This window comes from Erpetoichthys calabaricus, chromosome 2 (assembly GCF_900747795.2).
Source record: "Erpetoichthys calabaricus chromosome 2, fErpCal1.3, whole genome shotgun sequence".
Taxonomy (NCBI): domain Eukaryota; kingdom Metazoa; phylum Chordata; class Cladistia; order Polypteriformes; family Polypteridae; genus Erpetoichthys; species Erpetoichthys calabaricus.
The window spans coordinates 107160864-107176439 of record NC_041395.2 but is presented as its reverse complement, the minus strand read 5'-3'; the positions used below and the strand labels follow the sequence as shown (position 1 = coordinate 107176439).

At 39.8% G+C, this 15576-nt stretch overlaps 1 protein-coding gene across 1 annotated transcript in view; it reads left to right on the top strand.

The window, feature by feature from the left end:
* nup160 (nucleoporin 160) overlaps positions 1-9205 on the top strand; it is a 55218-nt gene extending 46013 nt beyond the window's left edge. Inside the window, exons 20-36 of the mRNA XM_028794279.2 lie at positions 954-1113; positions 2499-2568; positions 2732-2830; positions 2915-3034; positions 3140-3235; positions 3365-3459; positions 3577-3673; positions 3853-3958; positions 4144-4304; positions 4412-4472; positions 4578-4688; positions 4809-4932; positions 7402-7503; positions 7597-7738; positions 7852-7977; positions 8076-8180; positions 8699-9205. Coding sequence (XP_028650112.1) covers positions 954-1113; positions 2499-2568; positions 2732-2830; positions 2915-3034; positions 3140-3235; positions 3365-3459; positions 3577-3673; positions 3853-3958; positions 4144-4304; positions 4412-4472; positions 4578-4688; positions 4809-4932; positions 7402-7503; positions 7597-7738; positions 7852-7977; positions 8076-8180; positions 8699-8782 — 1859 coding nt within the window. The 3' untranslated portion in view covers positions 8783-9205. The remainder of the gene's footprint in view (positions 1-953; positions 1114-2498; positions 2569-2731; positions 2831-2914; positions 3035-3139; positions 3236-3364; positions 3460-3576; positions 3674-3852; positions 3959-4143; positions 4305-4411; positions 4473-4577; positions 4689-4808; positions 4933-7401; positions 7504-7596; positions 7739-7851; positions 7978-8075; positions 8181-8698) is intronic.
* The last annotated feature ends 6371 nt before the right edge of the window (positions 9206-15576 follow it).

Below are 15576 nucleotides of genomic sequence, written 5' to 3'. Positions count from 1 at the left end.
CAAAAAAAATCTCTGCCTACCTGTTTGTCTCGTCTGACAGTAGCTGAAAAGCAGCATCAGGAGAGAGCAGCCTGAAGTACAGCAGCTGGTGATCTGTCGTGTCCAAAAGCAAGCCATGCCGTCTTGTAAACTCCGGTAGCCACATCGGCTCTCAACGGATCAATGTATGTGTATTTATCCCATGCGAACCTTGCCGTAGATGCATCGGCTGCGCGAAGGCACTCAACTGGCAGCAGATCCGCTTGCGCGGCATCGGCTGGTGTCTGATCAGCTGATGCCTGCTTCTAACTCTCTTGCTCGATCTCCTGATCACTGCCAATAAAGTCCGATTCTGAAAAATCAAGAGTCCGACTCCGCGGTAATGCGCAAAACAACGTCTGCCAAGTGTTTTCTTTTCTGCACTTGCTTCGCTGCCTTTTCACATGTCAGTGCCATCTTGCCTTTGTTTACATTTCACAACTCACGCACACGCAATGTTTATTTGCCGAGTCAACGAGTCTAGCATTCCTCCAAGCACAGAGGGAATGCCTGTGACGTGACAGTGAGATTTGTCGCCATTAACAGCTGATTGTCGCCCTTTATCCCTGGATGTCGACTTTTGTCGACATTCGCCTTCAACCCCTCCTGTCGACAAAAGTCGACATCCGCCCTAAAAGAGTTAAGGTGGGCCGGATTTTTTAATTTGTCAGTTTTTTCATTGGCTCTGGTAATTCTAGTGTTAACCCGGTTGTGGCTTGGGGTAACATGTAATGATGCTCTTTACACTGTTAACGTCAAGATGGTTAATGGTTTGAATTATGTAAACAAGAAAACAAAATATGTTGAAAATAACCAAAAAAATGGTTTGTCAAACTTTCAAATTCAATTTTGAAAAATACAAAATAACTTTTAAAGCTAGCTGATATCCTTATGTTAATGCACTTTTTTATTTATTTTTTTTGGGGGGAGTTCAGTGTCCAGTCCACAGACTCTGCTTGAACTTTTCTTCCACAATGTTGCCAGGAAGCGAATCATCTCTTTAATACATGCCCAGTCAGACAGTCCTCTGAGCAGAGGTGTCTTCAGCTGGCCTCACCTAATCACAATGATCACTGTCTACCTCTTCCAGGAAATGTATCCTTTTCTACTAAAAAGCAAAAACTTTTCTCTTTTAGATCAGTGCAGCTTTTTAATAATACATAATGTAGGTATTACTGATAGGTTTGCCTTCTTTACACAATAGAGATTTCTATGAATTTTTCTTTTGTATAATATTCTAAAGTCTAAATGATTAAGCTAATTTAACAAACTATATGTTCTGCATTTTTGAAATTGGGGACTTAAAATCTAAATGTTGAAGGTCTGATCTTGGACTCAGATTTGAAAGTTTTGGTTTGCTGTTACAGAGTAAGACACTAGTTCATTGTGGATTAGCAAATAGGAATGCCCACTGAGTTAATATATATTTTCTAGTTCCAAGCTATTTTTAAAATTAGAAGTTCATTTTTGAGAGAAAATGTGGTTCAGATTTAATTTTTTTTTTCACCATAGTTTTACTTGATTTTTGTGATGACTACAGTGATCCCTCGCTATATCGCGCTTCGCCTTTCGCGGCTTCACTCCATCGCGGATTTTATATGTAAGCATATTTAAATATATATCACGGATTTTTTGCTGGTTCGCAGATTTCTGCGGACAATGGGTCTTTGTAATTTCTGGTACATGCTTCCTCATTTGGTTTGCCCAGTTGATTTCATACAAGGGACGCTATTGGCAGATGGCTGAGAAGCTACCCAACTTACTTTCTCTCTCTCTTGCGCTGAGTTTCTCTGATCCTGACGTAGGGGGATTGAGCAGGGGGGCTGTTCGCACACCTAGACGATACAGACGCTCGTCTAAAAATGCTGAAAGATTATCTTCACGTTGCTATCTTTTGTGCAGCTGCTTCCTGAAACGACATGCTGCACGGTGCTTCGCATACTTAAAAGCTCGAAGGGCACGTATTGATTTTTGACTGAAAAACAAACTCTGTCTCTCTCTCTCTCTCTCTCCCTCTCTCCCTGCCTGCTCCTGACAGAGGGGGTGTGAGCTGCTGCCTTCAACAGCTTTGTGCCGCGGTGCTTCGCACACTTAAAAGCCAAACAGCCCTATTGATTTGTTTGCTCCTTTGAAGAAAAAGATATGTTTGCATTCTTTTAATTGTGAGACAGAACTGTCATCTCTGTCTTGTCATGGAGCACAGTTTAAACTTTTGAAAAAGAGACAAATGTTTGTTTGCAGTGTTTGAATAACGTTCCTGTCTCTCCACAACCTCCTGTGTTTCTGCGCAAATCTGTGACCCAAGCATGACAATATAAAAATAACCATATAAACATATGGTTTCTACTTCGCGGATTTTCTTATTTCGCGGGTGGCTCTGGAACGCAACCCCCGCGATGGAGGAGGGATTACTGTACTTCTTTAAAGGTTTGCTAGGTAAAGTTTTTTGATCGCCATTAATCCTTAATGCTAGATCTTAGATGGCCCAATAATCCAGGATTCCTTTTTCCAGAGTGTATGATGGGAAACTGCCAATACACCCAGTTGCAGGTATGTTAATGCAGTGTAAAAATGTAGCACTGAGATAAAAAGGTACAGTTGAACCATAGGTTTGTTGCCTCCTACTTTCTTTTTTGGTTCATTTTAAGTTAAATTAGGTTAAGATGCAGGCATATTTTTGCCATTGTTTACTAATATTTAGTAATTGTCACAGGAATATGTTCGACTGATCAGCCCATGGTGCCAAGTCAATGTCGGCTCATGTCGTTTCATGCTTGGGCAGTGCTACCTAGCCACTGGAGAAGGACACAAGGTATTACCAGACTTGCTGTCGTGCTTCCTGTGTTATGTATCATTTATATACAGTACTGAGTGAATTAAAAACCCCGTACTATAGGCTCTCCAGTGTTTCCAGGAAGCTGCAACAGAGGTAGGGAGGGAAGTGTTCTTGGACCGACTGATTAGTTCTGAAGAAGAGGAGTTGACTTCTGCTCCACGTCTTCAGTTTTACAACAAGGTAATGCACATATTTAGGAAATCTCCTGAGCCTTTTATTTGAGTTTTGTTTATTTAGTTTTATTGCTAATGGTCTTGTGTTTTTAACTGGTGTATTCATTTCTAGGTTCTGAGGTTGTTGGAAGATGTTGGTTTACCTGAATTAGTTATTCAGCTTGCTACAACGGCCATCTCTGAAGCAATGGAAGATGTGAGAAGTCGTGTAAGTTTGGAGAAGATGCTTGAGTACATGTCTTTCATTTGAGAATGGGAAAGGCACTTCATAAATGTATTATTACCCTTTGGAGGTATGTCCTGATAATAAATCTCCTACACCACTTTTTTTGTACAGGCTGCACTTCAAACTCGTATTTTTAAGCACCATCTTGACCTTGGACACAACACGTTGGCATATGAAGCTCTTACACAGAACCCAGATCCTAGCAGGTAATTTGTCTTCATTTAGCATACATAGTCAAGCATGATTTGTTTGGCAATTGTTGTATATGTTCCCATCATATATTTCATAATTCATTCCTTATTGTCTCTTCACTTGTGCAACAGACAGCTGGACTGTCTTCGCCAATTGGTTGTGGTACTCTGTGAGCGTTCCCAACTACAGGATCTGGTTGAATTTCCTTATGTGAACCTCCATGATGAGGTAAGGTCTGAGATAGATGCATCTCATCTCATCTTTTTACACACATACTTTACTAGATCTGTGTTTCTTTAGCTTGCCTTTAAATTCTCAAGGAAGATTTTTGATGAAATTTTTTGCTCAATGTACTTATTTACAGTGATTGTCTTATTATTGAAACAATATGCATTCTTTATTTTCAGGTGGTTAGCATTATTGAATCACGGGCACGGGCTGTTGACCTAATGACTCATAATTATTATGAACTGCTGTATTCATTCCACATCAACCGGCATAATTACAGGAAAGGTATTTAAAAAAACAAAAAAAAAACTAAAATATATATCTATACTTTCTTTATGGTATGATATATAACTGTCGTCTTATGACTTTCAGCAGTTGCAACTTTTTAACTATAACTAGCAAACCCCTGTGTTTTGGAAGTGGTGTGCAGTTTCCCATGTACCTTGTTTAAATGCTTTTGTTTTCTTCAGCTGGCACAGTGATGTATGAATACGGCATGCGCCTTGGAAGAGAGGTTCGGACGCGGAGTGGACTACAGAAACAGGTTAATTGTTACCTGGTAGCCATGAATTGTCTGAGGCTGATCCGTCCAGAGTATGCATGGATTGTGCAACCAGCATCTGGTGGAGTGGTAAGTAGCACACTTTTTCAGCCCTAAACCACTTTCTTCTGCTAATTTGTTTTTGGGTATTAGTCGAAACAACAGTTTCTGTTTATCTGTTGTGTATTTGTGTGTAGTATGAACGACCAGGAGCCTCTCCAAAAAGGGATCATGATGGAGAATCTGCTGCAAGTCCAGGTCAGTAACAATAGAGTTAATGCAGCACAGCTTAGTTTCTTTTATATTTATTGGGAAGTGGGAAAGTTTGAATGATTTAATACTACCTCTTCTTTTTATTTATAGTGAATCGTCGAATTGAAATTTTGGAGCTGAAGGATTTGCAGAAAGAGTACATTTTGGCTCAAAACCGGCTCATTCTAGTACAGCATAACCCAGCAGCAGCTCCAATAGCAGGTAAAAGATAATTTTTTGCATTTGTACTGGTTTACATCCTGCATTTTCAAATTAGTACCCTTGTGGGAAAAGAAGTGTAGATTTGGTATTAATACGTTCTAATTTTTCCACTTTTTACAGGGAGTGCTTCTGCTGACGAGACAGTAGTTTTATTAGTTCAGGCTGGTCTATTTGACTCTGCCCTGTCTTTGTGTCACATGTTTAAGCTCAGTCTGATACCTGTATTTGAGGGATTGGCATACAAGTAAGTAACAGAAAAAATTTGTATCTCCTCTTTTATAGTTTGACAAGTAGGCTATTGACAGTCAATAGCTGTTTGAATTGACTCTTCATAGCAAATATGTCACAGACTACTGTGCATTGTATAGAGCAGGTTTGTAACTATAAAAACATAAAGGTTAGTCTAATGTCAAATTAAAATAACATTTGCTAAATGGAAAGTGTTATTGTGGAATATATTGAATATAATATTTATACATAAATTACTTGTATGAAATAGAAATATTGTATATTTCAAATATTATCTGGAATTCACATATTTGATTTTAGGCTAGTTCACATCAATTTGAGAAGTTCTACAAGTACCTGAAACCACATCTCCACTCTCAAAACCCACCCCTACCACTCATTACAAAAAAACCCACAAAACAAAATTTAAAGTAATTACAATTACTTTAATTACCAATTACAGTAAAAACTTTTCATTGTAGTCTAACATCTCCCACAGATTGATTTTGATTGTGCCAGTTCCTTTACTGTTCCAAGTTCATGGTGAGCTTCTTCCCTCTACCCTCCGACTGATATCTACATACCTTTGGTTGTTTTAGTCTGCTATAGAAATGTAATACTGCTGCACTTTTCATAAACACTTTTTATGTTTTATTTTTTTTTTATGTTACACCTAACTACTGTGAAAACTGAAAGAAAATTATATACATGTTGAATACAAGAGAAGTAAATTTCTTTACTTACATGGTATTTATATTTTACAAGGCTTGCTTCAAAATATATTGATGTCCATAAAACAGTCTGATATTTTAACCATCTTTATTTCAATTTAGAATTTAAATACCCCCACCTGTACTGCTCATACAATTATCAGGCTAAAATAGTATTAATAAACTCAGATGGCATATGACCGTATCAACTTATTTCAAATTCTGTAACTTGAAGTTTAAATAATTTGCAAAACGGCTGTCTTCTACCTAATACAGTATTTCAACATTCTTATTCTGATCGTCTGTTTGGTTTTTGAGGACCCCTTTTTTTTCCTGCTTGCATGATTGATTTGTATTTAACATAAACCTAAAATTAAATGTACTGTTTGAAATGTGACAACAGATTGAAAGGGTGCACTGTGATCTGTCCAGTGTGTTGGACCATTAGGTGCTGTTTGACGGTTTTTGCTCAAGGTTAGGCATAACTGTTGCTCTGCTTGAAAGTCCTCTACAAAACCATTTTTTCTAGTTGTATGTTTGGCGTAGTGTTAATATTGGCTTTCCAATGGTTTCCATTTTAGAATGTCTACAGATGGACCTAGTGGAACACCCAGGTTATCCATTTGTCTGTATCAGGCTTATGAGTAGTGGAGATCTTATCATATAAGTTCACTGTACAGCTCTAGACTTCTGGGTCTAGCACCTGGTGATGGAGCTTTCATAGTTTTGGTTACCTGTTGTAGGCCTACTGTTGTTCAGTAGTTTACGTCCATAACCCATTCTTCCAAACGCCTATTATGTGATTCCCAGCAAGTATGCCGAGCAAGAGAGTCCCCACCCTTGATCAAGTTTGGCTTGAGACCAAGTGCTTTGCACAGGGTTGAATCTAACTATATCTAGTTCTTACATAAACTCTGCCTACTTCCTTAGCAAAGCAGTTATGTTGCATATTCTAGGAGCCAGGTTCCTATGTTGTGGTGTAGTATTGGGTCCATGCCACTCTTTCTCATCCCTTGACCCCAGTGACCCATGTGGCATTTCCATAAAAAAATTTCTAGCCTGAGGTTGACCAGCTGAGTGAGACATCTCGCCTCCAGGATTTAAAAAAAAAACGGTCCAGCTTCCAGATTTGTTCCTGTTATTTATTTTCTAGGAGAGAGTAAGTTTGATTTACCTTGTACACCATCTGCCTATCTAGAGCACACATGTCCAAACATTGTAGCTTTAAGATAACTGAAGACCTAAGCCACAGTACCAAGGACACAATCCTAGAGAATACATATACTGTAGTAGAAAATTTTTTTATATGGATGTGCTTAGAAAGACAGCATATCTTCAAATTAACATAGTTTAGTCAAAGACATTTCCTCGTAAAATTAATGACACATTCTCAAGAAATAGTTTGTCAGATTTTTTGAAATGCTAGCTGATCACCATGAGCATTTATTATTCCCCATTAATTTTAAGATGCTAAATTTGGTTTAATGACTATAGCTAGTAACAAACCTTGGTTCAATACTGAATTCTACAACCTTTGCAAAAAAAAAAAATGAAAAGATTCTTCCTCATTTGATCGACGTCATCTGTTTAAAACAGTCTTTTTGCCTAAGTAATCTTAAAAATCTCAATTTTCAGGACTACATTGTATCTTTGAGGGAAAGAGAGGGCCATTATCTGAGTGATTTGGTGTTAAGTAGCATTGGGGGATAGAGGCTTGATTTGCTGCTTTTTATTTATACAGGTTTGATGAGCAGTATATGCATTTTTATTTTTAGATGTATCCGCCTACAGTATGGTGGGGAGCAAGTACAGGCAGAGGCCTGGAGCTGGCTAGCTGCTAATCAGCTTTCCTTGGTAACCACCACTGCAGAGTCGAGGTAGTGATATTTCAATTACCTTGGAAGAGATTAATTTCTCAAGATCAACTATATTTGAGCTAAGAATTTTCATACCTTCCTTTCTGTTCAAAGTGCCACAGATGAAGCATGGAGGCTCCTTTCATCGTATCTGGACCGATACAAGACTCAGAATGCTCAGTATCACAAATGTGTCATTAACAAGCTGCTGTCTCATGGTGTACCAGTCCCAGACTGGCTTGTCAATGGCTACAAGGTAAGATACGTTAGTGAGTGCTGCTCAAGTTTTCTGCGTGTTTTGGTATCAAGTAAACCAATTTTCCCAAGTGGCATTTACATGTTTTGTCCAATTTTTTTTTTTTCTCATAGAAGGTAGATGCTGCTGGCTTGTTACGACTGTACTTAAACTATGACCTTCTAGAGGAGGCTGTTGAATTTGTTCTTGAATACATAGACGCTTTGTTGGGGAAAGGGCACCAGTACTTTGGAATTGAGGTAGTATGGCTTTTGTTTGTTTTAGTTAATAATCAAAGCACCCATGTCCACTAATAAGCTCTCTTTAGTTTTACTACCAAGGTTATGTTGTTTTTCAGAGACCCCTGTCTGCCACTGCACCACCGGTGTGGCTTCCTTATGTGGCTATCGACCAGTTACTACATGCGCTTGGTGAGAACCAGTACAACATCAGCAGCACCCACGTGAGTCTCTTCCGATATGTGTTCGTGCGTGTACTCGTGCGTGTGATAGGGGTACAATTTCTTAGCTGTCTGAACTTCAGGTCTTGCCTCTTATTCGTTTTTAGCATATTTCCAGACTGTTCCTTGAGGCTGAAATAAGACCATTTTTTCATTTTGTAGATTTTAGAGAAAATTTCATTGAGTGAGACACCCCGCTGACACCACGACAACACTAGCGGCAGAGACATCTTGGATGGGCAGGGAGAGTTGTGCTACTTTTTCTTAGCAGTGTTTAGGTTTAAACCCCCTTAACAATGATGCTAGAATAGACCTTGATGTCCCTTCACTGGGATTTTTCAGGCACTTTGGCACACTGTGTATTTTCTGTGTTTACCCCTCTGACAGATGTCTTGAATGTTTGAAGGCAGGGGCTTGGTGATAATGGCAGTGCCCGTGTTTAGAGTTCAAGAGATGACGATTTCATTATGTTTGTTTTTAATTAAATCGGCCAGTGTGTTTAATCAATCTCCTTGTTTCAGCTCGATCAGAGGCTACGAGACAAGCTGGAGAAATACCATGCTGTTGTGATCCAGACCACCACAACGAGGAAGCAAGTAGTGTGACAAAGTAGTAGGCGTGCTACTGCCCTCCTGCAAGACACTGGCTCTTGTGTTTCAGCCTCTAAGAGGCCCCAGATTGCTTGACTTCGTATCATGGAAATGGGCCATTCTAGTAGTAATGGCTCAGCTGAACTGACTGCACTGTTTCTTCTGCCCAACCTGAAGTTGTACAGATTTAGCATATTAATGAGCGGCAAGTCGTGAAAATTTAATATATTTTTGCTTAATAAAAATATTACAACAAAATTTGTATTTTACTTGAACTTATTTTTTCCTCCTGCTTGTCCAAAGAGTGACTGTTTTGTACTGGGGGGGCTTTACTACTTTATTCAAGCCTGTAATATTTGTATCCATTTATAAATGTATTTGACAAAGTGTAGTTTTTTAAAGTTTTTGCATATAAATAAAATTCAAATTCTTTCTTTACTCCATGTCTTCAGTGTGTGAAGTTTTTGAGTTTAATTTGCCTTTGATATGTTAATATTTGTAGAGGTTTTCTTGTAAGTTCTGAGACACCATCATAAGACTGCACTGTTAATAAGGAAGATGCGATCATTGCACCTATTTACATCAATAACACAAGTGTTTGTTATTTTAGCAAGCGCCTTTGAGGTAATAATATTTGTAAGTGACAAAGAAAGCTGTTTCATGGCTTTCTTTACTCATTTACAAAACTTGAAACGGAATTTTTTTTTTTTTTATCATGCTTGTGTCTAAAGATAGCAAAATTCAGTAATAATGTGGTTTAATGATTAGCGTTTAAATACTTTATTAGGGACAACATAAATTTCGGTTTTTACTTTACTGTACATTTTGTTAATGCCACCCTTCATAAAGGGCCCGACTCTAATCTGTTTAACTGCTTTGTATATAATTTACAGAAAACTTGTACAACTTTAAAGCAAGCCTGTTTTAGTTGACAGTTAAGACTTGTTCCTACAAATGGCTTTGGCAGTGGCTCATAGATTGGTCTGTCATGTGGCTAAAGTTCACAAGAGCTTATTTATTTAAACCTTGTCTTTGGCCATCTTGGAAATCCAAAGATTATTGCAGGTTGATCAGTTTTAAAGGACGGTAGAGGATAAAAGAACAGAGGTTGTTTAACACGTGAGCAGGGTGGACATACAGTGCATCCAGAAAGTATTCATAGCGCATCACTTTTTCCACATTTTGTTATGTTACAGACTTATTCCAAAATGGATTAAATTCATTTTTGTCCTCAGAATTCTACACACAACACCCCATAATGACAACGTGAAAAAAGTTTACTTGAGATTTTTGCAAATTTATTAAAAATAAAAAAACTGAGAAAGCACATGTACATAAGTATTCACAGCCTTTGCTCAATACTTTGTCGATGCAAGCTCTCAAGCTCCATCAGGTTGGATGGGAAGCGTCGGTGCACAGCCATTTTAAGATCTCTCCAGAGATGTTCAATCGGATTCAAGTCTGGGCTCTGGCTGGGCCACTCAAGGACATTCACAGAGTTGTCCTGAAGCCACTCCTTTGATATCTTGGCTGTGTGCTTAGGGTCGTTGTCCTGCTGAAAGATGAACCGTCGCTCCAGTCTGAGGTCAAGAGCGCTCTGGAGCAGGTTTTCATCCAGGATGTATCTGTACATTGCTGCAGTCATCTTTCCCTTTATCCCAATTAGTCTCTCAGTCTCTGCCGCTGAAAATCATCCCCACAGCATGATGCTGCCACCACCATGCTTCACTGTAGGGATGGTATTGGCCTGGTGATGAGCGGTGCCAGGTTTCCTCCAAACGTGACGCCTGGCATTCCCATCAAAGAGTTCAATCTTTGTCTCATCAGACCAGAGAATTTTCTTTCTCATGGTCTGAGAGTCCTTCAGGTGCCTTTTGGCAAACTCCAGGCAGGCTGCCATGTGCCTTTTACTAAGGAGTGGCTTCTGTCTGGCCACTCTACCATACAGGCCTGATTGGTGGATTGCTGCAGAGATGGTTGTCCTTCTGGAAGGTTCTCCTCTCTCCACAGAGGACCTCTGGAGCTCTGACAGAGTGACCATCGGGTTCTTGGTCACCTCCCTGACTAAGGCCCTTCTCCCCCGATCGCTCAGTTTAGATGGCCGGCCAGCTCTAGAAAGAGTCCTGGTGGTTTCGAACTTCTTCCACTTACGGATGATGGAGGCCACTGTGCTCATTGGGACCTTCAAAGCAGCAGAAATTTTTCTGTAACTTTCCCCAGATTTGTGCCTCGAGTCAATCCTGTCTCGGAGGTCTACAGACAATTCCTTTGACTTCATGCTTGGTTTGTGCTCTGACATGAACTGTCAACTGTGGGACCTAATACAGACAGGTGTGTGCCTTTCCAAATCATGTCCAGTCAACTGAATTTACCACAGGTGGACTCCAATGAAGCTGCAGAAACATCTCAAGGATGATCAGGGGAAACAGGATGCACCTGAGCTCAATTTCAAGCTTCACGGCAAAGGCTGTGAATACTTATGTACATGTGCTTTCTCAATTTTTTTATTTTTAATAAATTTGCAGAAATCTCAAAACTTTTTTCACATCATTATTTGGTGTTGTGTGTAGAATTCTGAGGAAAAAAAATGAATTTAATCCATTTTGGAATAAGGCTGTAACATAACAAAATGTGGAAAAAGTGATGAGCTGTGAATACTTTCCGGATGCACTGTATAGGGAGATGAATGTGCAGTGGGCTTGCATGCTTTTTCTTTTATCAGTTGTAAATTGTTATTACAGATAATTATTGTTGGAATTGAATGTTGACTTTAAAAAAAGGCTAAATCTAACCTCATGTACTAATTAAAGGTCCCAGAATAAGGCAGGTTAGGGGTTAACATAAAGATTGCGTATCAACAGGTTCAAACTGGAATGGTGAAGGATGGATAGAAACAGACCTTGCATATCTGCACATCAGTTTAAAGCAGGCTAAAGCTTATTCCTAGAGGTAGAGTGGTCGGACCCTAAAGTCCTGCTGTTCTTTTGTTATGCTTTCATTGACCTTGCAGCTGAGTAAATCATAAATTCTAACATTGACAGCCATTTAAAGTGCTACAAATTCAGGTTATCGACTGCATGGCTCATCAGTTGCTTTTCTTGCAATTTCAGATGTTTTGTTTTTGATGTTTGACTCTCATTTCTGAGCAAAGGCAGTAATGTAACCTTAATTTCAGATGCTCCATTTCCTTGATGTTTTCACTTGGACTTCACCTTGGACATACCAAACAAGGGAGGTAAGTGACTTGATACAAATTTGCTTTATGCTAACAACTGTAGCTGTAATTCAGCCAACAAAGGTTTGTAGAGTTCCCTCATGGCTTCCTACTGCGACTCCAGTAGCCATCCTCAGATCTGTCCTAGTTGTTCCTATTTACTCCACTAATGCTAAAATCTCAAGCACTTTATCTTGGCCTACTGATTATTTATACATGGAGTATTTGGTGTAAAGTAGAGAAGCCATGAGGCTGTGTTTGGCATGGCATCAGTATGCCCTGTTTTCCGGTATTGCTGTGTCGGTGGTAAATCTGTATTATCTGCACGGCCAGATCAAAGCATCTTTGTCCTTGGAGATGATTGTGAGACTACTGGCCTTCACGCATTTGAGTTGCTAAAGCTTAGCTGCTTTATTCCTCCAGCTTCTTTCTTTTTCTATGTATTAACTTTGGTCAGTCATTAAAACCTGTTATGTCCAGTTTATCACCACTACATCTTTTTGCTAAATAGGTAGACGCACTTTATTTGTCCCAAGAAGGAAATACAGGGTTTAATAGAAGCTCAATGAATTACTAAATATTATGACAAACACCCCCAATACACATAAGAATGGCTAAGAAGAAAAATTTCTGACGTGGCAATCTCAGTCATAGTGAGGCGATTAATGCAAGCATATTGCTGTTGGTATAAAGGACCCCCAGTAGCGTTTCTTGACACTTCTGCTGTATGTTTTCCTCAGTGTTAGTGTGTCAGAGAGAGAATGTGCAGAATTGTTCATAATGGCACTCGGTTTTAATTATCGCCTTTGCTACAACCTCCAGGGGGTCCAGGGTGTGTCCCATAACTGATGCCGTGTTTTTAATTAGTTTGTTGATTTGGTGAGTCTCTCTTGAAGTGATGTTACCACTGCAGCACACCACAGTGTAGAAAATGATGTGGCTGTCATGGAGTTGGAGAAGATGTGAAGGATGTCACTTCAGGAGCAGAGTCTAATAAGGTAAAAAGAGTCTGATCTGCCCTTTCTTATATAGATAGCTCCTCTGTGTTCAGGCCAACCTGGCATTGAGGTGGACCCCCAAGTATTTGCAGCAATGCACCACCTCTATCTCCACTCCTTGAACAATGACCAGACACACAGGCTGTTTGGTGCACCAAAGTCAACAGCCAGTTCCTTGGTTTTTTAATGTTAACTTGCAGACAATTCTCTTTGCACCAACCAGACTCCTCTATTCTGTCTCTTACCCTTTATTAACACATCCCATAAGTGAAGAGTCATCTTGAGAATTCCTGTAAGTGACATGACCTGGTGATCTAGTATTTATAGTCGGAGGAGTACAGAGTGAAGAGAAGAGGAGACTGGCTTGTTCCTTGTGGTGCTCCAGTGTTGCTCACATCCCTATCAGAGACACAGTCCTCAAGTCACCCAGACTGCAGTCTACCTGACAGATAGTCCATTACCCAGGACACCATAGCCACATCCACCTGCATATCTCTGAGTATACCCCTTAGTGGGGGTGACTGGATGGTACTGAAGGCGCTGGAGAAATCAAAAAGCCTAATCCCTGCTGTGCTGCCAGCTTTGTCCAGGTGAGAACGAGCCTTGTGGAGCAGACAGGTAATTGTATCCTCCACTCCAAAACTAGCGAGTCCAAGTAGTCTTTCACAAAATCACTCGTATAGTGCAAGACCACCCACTGAAAAAGTTCCAGACTTACACCCAAGTCCAGGAGCAGCCCTTTATGCAAGACTCTGTAAAGCTTCTATCCAAACTCTGCTCATTCACTCCCCACAGACCCTCTGCTTTTCGGGGCCCTCCATTTTCAAAAACATCAGAGCTCCTGGTTGAAATGACACTCTTCCACATATATAGTTTAAATTATTTTACGGGCTACCCTGGACCCCTCAAAAATGATCTACAAGGGGGACAACCTCTGATGGCTTCTACAACCCCAAATCTGAAAAAGTTGGGATGGTATGGAAAATGCAAATTAAAAAAAAAAAAAATAACTCAGTGCTTCTTCAATTTATTTAGTCTTTTGTTCCATTGCAGACAGTATGAACCCACAATATTTCATGTTTGGTCTGGTCAGCTTCATTTCATTTCTTAGTACACATCCATTCCTGCATTTCAGGCCTACAACACATTCCAAAAAATAGTTGAGACGGTAAAACATTCACCACTTTGTAATGTCGCCATTCTTCTCACAGCACTTAAAAGACATTTCTGCACTGAGGATATTAAACAATGAAGCGTTTCAGGTGGTATTTTGCCCCATTGTTTCCTGCCAACATGTCTTAAGGTGTGCAACAGTATGGGGTTATCACTGTTGCATTTTTCATTTCAAAATTCTCCACGCATTCACTCCGGAGGGGGAACAGGTCAGGCAGCAGGGGGACCAGTCCAGCGCCCGTACCCTCTTCTTCCCCAGCCATGCCTTTGTAATGTATGCAGAATGTGGTTTTGCATTGTCTTGTTGAAAAATGCATGGATGTTGCCTTGAAGTCAGCATATGTTGCTCTAAAATCTCAATGTACTTTTCTGAATTAACGCTGCCATCACAGAAGTATAAATTACCATTGCTAAGGGCACTGACACAAAGCCATACCATGACAGACCCAGAGTTTTGGACTTGTAGTTTATAATAATCTAGGTGGTCCAGAGCACACAGCGTCCACATCTTCCAAAAAAGATCTGGAACACTGATTTGTCCGACCACAATCCACGTTTCCACTGTATGCTGGCTCATCCCAGATGTCTCTGAGCCCAGGGAAGTCAACGCCACTTCTGGACATGCTTAACGTAAGGCTTCTTTTTTTGGCAAGTAAAGTTTTAACTGGCATTTGTGAATGTAACTCAGTATTGCCGTGCTTGACGAAGGTCTGACAAAGTAACCCCTTGCCCACGTGGTTATGTCAGCTATGGACGAGTGACCATTGTTCATGTAGAGCCGTCAAAGGGATCGGAGATCACAGGTGTTCAGCTTAGGCTTGGGCCTTTGACCTTTATGCACTGAATTTCTTCCAAATTCCTTGAATCATTTAATGATATTATGCACTGTAGAGGGAGAAACATGCAAATCACTTCCAATCTTTCTTTGAGGAGCATTGTTTTTAAACATTTCAATCATTTTCTTACACATTTGTTGACAAACTGGAGATGCTCTGCTCATCTTTGCTCCTCAAAGACTCAGCTTTTCATGGATACCTGCTTTTGTACCAAATCGTGATTACAATCACCTGTTCACATCACCTGTTTGTAATCACGTCATTATTTAATGACCTCATTGCTGACCCTAATTTGACCCCATCCAACTTTTTTTTTTTTAGGAATAGGTGTGTAGAACAAATGAAATGAAGTTGACCAAAGAAAACATGAAATAGCGTGGGTTCATACTGTCAGCAATGAAATAAAAGTCAAAGCTAATTTAACAATCAGTTTATTTTTTCTTTTCATTTTCCATACCATCCCAAGTTTTTCTGATTTGGGGTTGTACTTTCTTTGTAAAAGTGGGATTCTTCCTTCATATGTTTTGGGACTGTCCTAAAGCTGCTGCCTTTTGGTCCGGTGTTGCTAATGTTATGTCTTCTAATACC